This window comes from Colletotrichum gloeosporioides, assembly GCF_011800055.1.
Source record: "Colletotrichum gloeosporioides strain Lc1 chromosome Unknown consensus_17, whole genome shotgun sequence".
In the NCBI taxonomy this organism is placed as follows: domain Eukaryota; kingdom Fungi; phylum Ascomycota; class Sordariomycetes; order Glomerellales; family Glomerellaceae; genus Colletotrichum; species Colletotrichum gloeosporioides.
Window position 1 is genome coordinate 399,199 of NW_025544662.1, and position 8,838 is coordinate 408,036.

Genomic DNA, 8,838 nt, shown 5'->3' on the forward strand with positions numbered 1-8,838 from the left:
AACGCGTTTGTTTGCTTTTGTATAGCGCACTGATATCCAAGTCCTAAGTATCCCCAGCAACAACGCGCCACTCTAGGGTATGCTCTGCACCGCAAAACAGGCAGTCAAAGGTCACTGGCCAGAATAGGGCTTGAAGACTGCTATCAAACTGCTGTCCTCGGACAGGCATTGCTCTCGAATGGTATTTAATCAGGTGGATTAGTTTTGATAACGACTCAGGGCAACCAAATATACTTCAGGGAACCTGTTGCGTGTTTAGGCATCGTGACTACAACCCATAGTTCGACTACTGAAGTGCTGGAAACATTCTGCTGCTCACAACCTCCCGCAATACGTAATCTACTTTTCTCATCCTGAGTTGCTTCATTTATCATAACAAGAAACCAGAGAGGGACGCCGGGTGACGATGCTGAGTTTTCCAGGCATCCGCACCGTCCAGACCCTCTTTACATAACTTCTCTATCTCACGGGTATGCTTCAGTCCAAGTAGTCTCACATCAAGCCACACATTCTTGCCCTCCGAAACCAATAACGGGGAAGAATCTCTAGATTTTATATATCTCGCCAACATCGAAGTGGGATACCGTTCCCGCGAGCCCGAATTGTCTATCCAGTCTACCACTCGAACACAAGACCCAGATCTAAAGATCATTGAACGAAGCGACTTGAGGCCTGACATCAAACACCGTCGTATGAGAATCTGCCTTTATTTGCTGTCATCCATTTCTGTGACAAGTGTATTCATGACGTATAAGCCCAGCTTGATCACAGGAGGGGTCAATGAACAGCTCCAATCGTGGGGACAGCGCCTCCCCTTCCCACTCGGACGAGCAACTCATCGATTTCTCTGAGGTCAAAGTTCAATAACTAAAGAGTCTTCACATTCACCTAATTGCTCTGTGTTTTCCAGACATCCGATCCTCGCGGTTTAAATACTCATGGCCCGAACAGCTTTGATACTGTGAGACTATCTCATTAAGCATAACTAGATTTTCAGCTGCACATCGGCATTGCATGCCTCAGCGCCGGTCTAGGTTTACGATTTGGTCACTGCAAAACAAACGTAACATGTCGGTGGGATATACGTTGAGTTCATTGTTAAGGCGACCACTTACATCAACAAACCTACACCCATCCTAAGTCTTGAACTCTGGACGCAACAAAAAATTTACATCATAGCAACCATAAACATCATCCAAAAGACCCATCACCAACCAACACCGCCTCAAACCTACCTCCCTCTTCCCTCCCACGCCCCCATCGCAAACCGCACCCCACCCCATCAACCGCCTCGCTTACCGGCATCGCAAGAAGCACAGACCACCACCAAAAAACCAAACCCAATCCCCCGGCCCGCGCTATCCCCAACGCAGCTCCCCCTTCCCACCCCGGCATCAGTCAAGGGTCCTCCCAGCGGCTGTCCCCACCTTTATCAACCAACCCTGGAGTCCCCTTTTGCGATTACGTAGTGCAGACGAGGCAGGTACGTGCACGGCTGGCAATGTAATTTAGGTAGTCTTTGAAGTGAACCTACCTTAGCCTTTCAGCTTCATTGGAGGGCTGGACAAGGAGGGAAAAAAAAGGTCAATTGCGTCGTCGACGGGTCATCTCCCGCGTCTTGCTTTATTGAGAGCACTGAGAAATAATCGAAGCAACAGAGTTGGTGTTCATCAACATCACGAGTATTTCCTTGGTCAGCGCAACGGAGTGAAGAAGACACACACTAGGTAGATCAGCAGAAATGAGGACGTCACGCCTCTCAAAGGAGACTTCCGCCATCTTCAAAGCCAGCACCTCGCCGCCCCCGACGCGCCGGACGACGCGCTCCTCCCTCGCCCGGTTCGCCTACACGACCGACTCCTCGGCGCCCGACACCACTCTCCAGAACATCGTTCTCGGCAACGACATCGAAGATGCCGTCACGAGCCCGCCTCTCAAGAAACGGAGGAGGGTCGCGGCGGCGGACGACGTTCCGAGCGCCGCCGTCAAGGTCGAGACCGAAGCAGCCGAGGTCACGTCCACGAAACCTACAAAGCCCAAGAGGGAGAGGAAGCCAGCGCGCGTGATCAAGGGCGAGGACATCCGCGTGGAGCCGCCCTCTGACTGGGAGGAGATGTACAACCAGGTCAAGGAGATGCGTCTCCACGGCGCGGCGAAGGACGCGGCCGTGGACACGATGGGCTGCGAGAGACTGTTCCATCCCGACGCTTCCGAGCGGGATAGGCGGTTTCACATCCTCATTGCGCTGATGCTTTCGAGCCAGACCAAGGACACGGTGAATGCCGTGGCGATGAAGAGGTTGATGACGGAGCTGCCTCCGCATAAAGAAGGCGCGGAGGGTGGTTTGTGCCTGGAAAACATCTTGGCTGTGGAACCGGACAAGTTGAACGAGCTGATCTGGGCGGTTGGCTTTCACAATAACAAGACCAAGTCAGTAACCATGGGTCATGACCTCGCAAAACAATGTTGACGGTATTAGGTATATCAAAGCCGCGGCCGAGATCCTTCGCGATAAGTTCGACGGCGACGTTCCCGACACCATAGAGGGATTGACATCTCTACCGGGCGTAGGTCCGAAGATGGGATATCTGTGTCTCTCGGCGGCGTGGGACAAGACGGAGGGTATTGGCGTGGACGTCCACGTGCACCGCATTACCAACCTCTGGGGCTGGCACAAGACAACGCAGCCTGAAGGGACGAGAATGGCATTGCAGAGTTGGCTCCCGAATGACAAATGGCGTGAAATCAACTGGCTGCTTGTCGGCCTCGGACAGACTGTTTGCTTGCCCGTCGGGAGAAAGTGCGGAGATTGCCAGCTCGGATTGAAGGGCTTGTGTAAGGCGGCGGAGAGGAAGAAGGTAACCGAGGGTCGCAAAGCGAGGGAGGTTAAGGTCGAAGTCGGAGACGATACAGTCATCAAGACGGAGGAGATTGTCGAAGAAGTCGTGAAGAAGGAGGTCGTAGAACCGACAGGCGTGCCGGTGCCGGAGGTAGCGCCGGAAGCGAGTGAGCTGGTCGGAGCGGGAGCACCGAAAAGGAGGCGCGGAAAAGTAGCTTGACGGCGTGTGAACGTGATCCGATAACGAGGGATCGCCTGTGAATCAAGTCAGTGAGCTCAGCGGTGTTTCCGTAACCATCATCTTGCTACACTCGCGCGCGTCAGCCCAGGGGATGCAGCAGGTCCAATGAATGACTCTTGGGACGACGGCAGTCATATCCGACCGAGGTGCCCGGGGCTTGCCTGCCTCGCTTCGGGCATCGGTGGAGAGCGGGCCCGAAAAGTTCGGAGGAATTCCGATTTCGAGGGGGCAGCGGAAGTGCAATGCATGCCTGGGGGCGGTGTCATTGAAAAAAGGTAGCCAAGGTGCACTGTGCAGCGGACGGAGAAGGCGGTGGAAGAGGGGGCGAACTGAATAGCGAAGCAGCAGATACGATATCGGAGATACGCCGGCATTCGCCCGCCAGCAACGCCCCGTGTCCCGTGTCCGCCCGTGGAGTGTGCCGTCATCGTCAGGCTTCCGGGGGCCATTTTCACAGTGTGACGTGGACGCGGCGTAGGCGGGCAGAGGCGGAGGCGAAGACGAGGGCGGTTTGGGCGGGTACTGACTCGCATGGTCAGAGGACGACGAAAACGGGCAGGTGAAGCATGGCGTGCCACGGCTGATCTTCCCAGCAGTGAGACGACATGACAACAGCAAAGGGGAAAAAAGCTGGTGGTTGGCCCAAGGAGATGACAGAGCCAGTCCAAATGAAGACGTTTTGCTGCCGCAGCAGCATCGAACTGACTTGTGCTGAAGGTTTCGAGGGGCATGGTCCGTTTGACGTGGAATGTTCGTCCGTGTCTCATTCGGCTGAAATGGCGGTAACTCTCCGATGCGCAACGCTGAACCATACTCCATGAATCCCAGCTCAGCCACGGCATCTCCGCTGCCGGAACCTCAACTAAACGCAGCCTCCAAGACACCAGTTGGGCAGAACTGAATCAGAGTCATCATAATTTCATCAACGTAGAAAGGGAAAATTGCAAGTGAGGTTTCAAAGTGAAATGTAATTTGAATAGATCCAAAAGTTGACGGCCAATCCTCTCCATGGCGGCCGTATAAAATGACCATGCGCCGATACGCCGTGCGGGAGAAAGTGGAAGCCGAACTATCCTAAACTAGATAATGGTACACTTCGTCGTGTAAAAAAAGAATCGAGGCGAACAAAGACGCCTCGGATCGAGATGCGCGAGTGCCGACAAACATCGCCGCGGTCGCTACTGCTGCTTTCTGCATTACGATGGCAAACATCATGTCGAGATTCGCCGGAACTGTATCAAAAAGAATCCATCGTGTCGCGCAGAGGTCCCAAAGTGTGAAGGGGAACGTGCATTTGGAAGGTGTTGGTGATGTAGTCCGCCTCGCACGCCGGACCCTTCAGCTTTCGGTAGAATCCGAGCTGTATATTCCCGGCGGTTGGGTGGTGGACCGGTAAGCCGCATCTCGACGGGATGTGTGGTCGCGCGAACGGCCGTTTCGGCGTGGAGATGGGAAGACAGGATGTGGCGTGGTAGAGTTTCCTCATACACCGCGGATGACCTGGGTGCGCTCGGCCTCGAGCTGCGCAGCGTTGCGCTCGTGAGACTGCTTCTTGCACTGCGTTTCAAGGCAAGTTAGCACAACAGATCTTGATCTCGTAAGACGGTGCCGAGGCCGAGGAGCCAGGAACACTCGGGATCATGGGTGTAACTTACGTCTTCCAAGCCATCGCACTTGTGGTCCTCGAGGAGACGGTGCTTTCCGCAGAAGTGACCGTTGCAGAAGCCGCAATCTCCGACAATGCGCTGGGCAGCGTCCTTGCACTCCTTGAAGGTGCAGCGGATCTTCTTCTGAGGCATGTTGGGTAGTTGTGGTGTTGGTGACGTGGGTTGTCTTGTCAGGCCGTCTGTGGTCAGACGAGCAATGCGACGCTGTCTGGAGGAGGCAAGAAGAGTCTTGTCTGCGTCGAAGGGAAGGCTGAATGAGGTTGTCGACGACCGAGCTCGCTGGAAGACGAGGACGAGTGGACTCTGAGACGGGACAGACGGGAGTGCCGAAGGATGTGATGTGAGGTGAGGAGGGAGGAGGACAGGAAGAGAGAACGAAGGAAATGGAGGTGAGTAATAAAGGCAGAGGCAGAAGTTGGTTGGAGGCGAATTGTGTCAGTCGGTCAGTGATGATCTAATAAGCAAAGCCGGGTCCAGGTCCAGGCAAGCCAGGCCCAGGTCGAAGGCGGGAGAAGCGCTCACAATGACAAGACAACAAGACAAGGAACAGCGGCGTGGAGCAGGGGACAAGGTGGCTGGTGGAGCTTGAGACGGGGGGTAGGAGGGAGGGAGGGGGGCGTGTGGTGCCTTCTGTTTGGAAGTCGCACGCCCCTGACTTCCCTTGAGTGTTTACGCAGAACAGCACTATCCGTACATACATAGTGTGCTGCGTGCACTAGTAGGTTCCCGTCTGTAGCGGACGGTGGATGTGGTGGTGGTGGGCGGGATGCACCAGATGATGGATTTGCGGGTGTGTTGGGTTCCATGTTACCTACTACTGCAGAGGAGCCACATCCATTGGCAGCTAGCTTCTCATACAGTTGGTACACTCAGCATCCGACGACCCTCTTCAAACGGGTATGGCCAACACTCATGCAGGGCACTTGAGGCCCATCGGCGGCGCCAATGCAGGATTGATTAAACACACAACTCGGACGGGAGGCGTGACCAGAGAGCCCACCTTCGTTCAAGTGAACCTGCCCGGTGCGGTGCGGTGATTGCTTAGAGCCTCTCCTCTCCAATGACGGCGGTAAAGGTGAAGGCTCCGATGCAAGCTGTACCCGACTGCGTGTGCTGCGCAGCAATCTGCAACGCACGGCCAGACCACTAGCCATTCTCTATCCGTCTACTACCTACGGACCGCCGTGTCCACGGTGTCTACGCAGTAGTGTCATCCATGCCTACCTGCCACGCTGTGCTAAGGAGGCCGTTTGCTTTTCCGCCGCTTGCAGAACCCCGTGGAACAAATGAGCGATGAGGCAACGGAGAGATTTGGGCAAAGAGACAGAGAGGCCAGACCTCGTTCAGTGTCAAGTACGGGAATGGAAACGGACATGCAGGTTGGTACCAATGTACCGTACCGTATGTACTGGTTGAGGTCAACAAATGGAGAACGATAATCAAGGCTTTGGGTAATAAACAGGGCCCGTATGAGGTGAGGTGTCAGAACAGGCGGCCCTTTGTGCAGCCGGAACAGTGGGCTTGTTTCCCTGTCATGATGGGATAAAGGCAGCAACACGACTGCGTAAGTCAGCCGTGCCAACCGCGGTGCCTTAATTACGTATTGACTGAGGTGTACCGCTGAAGCAAGTCACTGGGTGATCGGATGGGGCGAGGCAACGCTGATGGAGCCCTGGCGGCGTGTGAGGACGGGGTCGTCGGGGGTCGGGGTCCATGGCGAGACGAGACACTGGGCGCTCTGCAATCCCGAGGTTCAAAGCCACCGGTACTGCGTAGTGTCTCCGTACCTTATACAAGACGGGAGGTAGCTGCTGCTGCTGGCAAGTGAAGTATGGGCGCTGGCCTGTGCCTGTGCCAAATGGGCGCCTAGGCAATGCCGATGACACCGTGTTGCGAGGCTCCGAAAACGGTCAAATGTCGTCGGGATGGACTGAGCTGGACTGGACTGGCCCTGCGCCGCTTCATCACACGGGTAGACCAGAGTCAAAGGGACCGCGTCCAAGGCAAAGGGTCCCGTCGTGCCGTTCTGAACCAAAGGGCTGTCTCCGTGTTTCTTGGTCTGTTTCCGACCCGGATCGATGGGTCGCTGCCGCCGGATCTGCAACAGAGCAGCGTGTCTTTGCGTGTGATCGCTAGCAGGCCAATCGTCAAAGCTGTAATGGCTCACTGCTGGCTGGCTGGCTGATGATGCTGATGAACATTAGCCAAAGAAGGGGCGGGGTGTGGTGAGACTGAACATCCACACACCGTGCCTTCCAAAGGGAGCTGGTCTTGACTTGTGGGTTGCGATGATGGTGGTCCATCATCCAAGCATCCATGGCAATTTGCAAGGCCAGGCGACGCAAGGTATCCGACAGGCGAGGTGATACGTCAGCGGTGGTTTGGAATTTGGCGAGATGAGGTGACTTTTAAGTGCCAGTGGCATCCGTAGCCGTAGTACGCAGTAGGCTCAGCAGCAGCGAGCGACTGTTGCTGGCCGGGGCGTGTGCAGCGTGCTTGGGGATTGAAATCCCGGTGCGAGTCAGGAATAAACAATAAGCAACAGCGAGAGTGACGGCGGGGAGTTGGACGATGCAGATGCAGAGTGCTGGATGCAGATCATCGACTGCCCACTGCGACTTCACTTCCAATTGTGTAAGCGGGCTGGTTACTTGCAAGAAAGAACCACGATGCGGATGGCCAGTTGCCGAAGACTGGACGGCAGGAGGCAAGACACGTGGAAGTGCCTTCCTTTCAGTCAGGCAAGGTAGGAGCAGGACTGGCAACACGGAAGGAGACGTCTGCCTCCAAAGGAAGGAACGAGGAGGAAGGCAGATCCCCAGACAGATCCAACCTGTAACTGCCTTGCCTCGGTCCACCTTGGTACTTATCCTGCCTGCTCTTCTTTGCCTCTATTGCCAACGCCTGCATCGACGGAAAGACAGCCCGGCTTCATTCATCAAGATGCATCCCGTAGCGTCCCGTTACAACTCCCGGACGCCGGCTATTCTACGATGCACCATTCACCAACCAACTCACGTTTGACTAGCTGCCTTGGACTATCTGTGGACGATGCGGAAGACATGCGCCACCCAGCGCAGCCAAAATAGACTTACACCAGCCGGGCAAGGACGCATTACCCATCATTACCACCATCACCACCAATACCTTACTTGGTGTCTACCTGGGTGCCTGGTACCAACGAAAACCATCAGCAAACCACTCCGCCGTATCAACTAGAGAGTCCGCATCGCCCTGCCCTCTACAGACTACATACAATGACAAGGCAAGGCACCGCATGGCGCTGCACTGGCAAGACTGTCGCATGGCCCCATGGATCATGGCTCCTGCACGACCGCGGCCTGCAGCAATGATCCCAGCCCGCCGTGCCCCGACCTGCTCTTCGTTCGTAACCCGCTACGAAAATGGTTGGCGATGGATGGACGACTGACTTGCGTGTCAGCGCTTGGGGTTTCGTTGGAATCGCCAGTCGCCAGTAGCACCTCGTCGCTGCCGCCCTCTCCTTTCATCTTGCGCATCCACGCCCAACGTCCTCCCCACATGCTAGTCCGCCAGCAGCCTAGTATTCGCCATCATCGCAGCCTCCACAAGCTATGGAGTGCATCGCGCTCCAAACACTGCGATGAACCGTCCCTCCCTCAGCAGCCACCACTCCCCGGGTACGCCTCACTGTCTCGTCTGCTCTTTTACACTTCTTGACGGGCTGCAGTGACGTGCAAACAAAGGCTAGCATCAAGTCAAGCATAAGGCAAAGTTGCTTTTAATGGAAGGATTAAGCCTCATGCGACCCCTTACCGGCCCGAAGTCTTTGCTTGGGCAATGTCTGCAAGGAATAACCTCGTCCTCCGTTTTGTGAAGAATTCTTTTGTGAATACTTGTATGACCAGGGATACATGAGAGGACCCCCCTACTCCAACCACCCCCTATATATCTAACCGCCCTATTAACTACTACTACGTTATAGCGATTATATATATATCCTTAAGTTCCTTTAATAGGGTACTATACTTTAATAATATGAGATACTTAATTTAATTAATATTATATAGCTTATTTATCTTAAATTTCGTTTTAATTTACTTAAAATATCT

General features: G+C 54.8%; 2 protein-coding genes across 2 annotated transcripts; one reads left to right on the forward strand and one right to left on the reverse strand.

Moving 5' to 3' along the window:
- Window positions 1–1,741: 1,741 nt before the first annotated feature.
- On the forward strand, window positions 1,742–3,059 carry GCG54_00011008 (Endonuclease III-like; the record flags this gene model as incomplete). The annotated part of the gene is made up of 2 exons (XM_045410918.1): window positions 1,742–2,430; window positions 2,480–3,059. The coding sequence occupies 2 exons, from the start codon at window positions 1,742–1,744 to the stop codon at window positions 3,057–3,059; spliced, it is 1,269 nt and encodes a 422-aa protein (XP_045267976.1).
- A 1,503-nt stretch (window positions 3,060–4,562) lies between these two features.
- Window positions 4,563–5,050, reverse strand: GCG54_00011009 (AN1-type zinc finger protein TMC1; the record flags this gene model as incomplete). The annotated part of the gene is made up of 2 exons (XM_045410919.1): window positions 4,563–4,637; window positions 4,736–5,050. Coding segments are annotated over 2 exons (390 nt in total), but the record flags the coding sequence as incomplete, so codon positions are not given.
- Window positions 5,051–8,838: the final 3,788 nt, after the last annotated feature.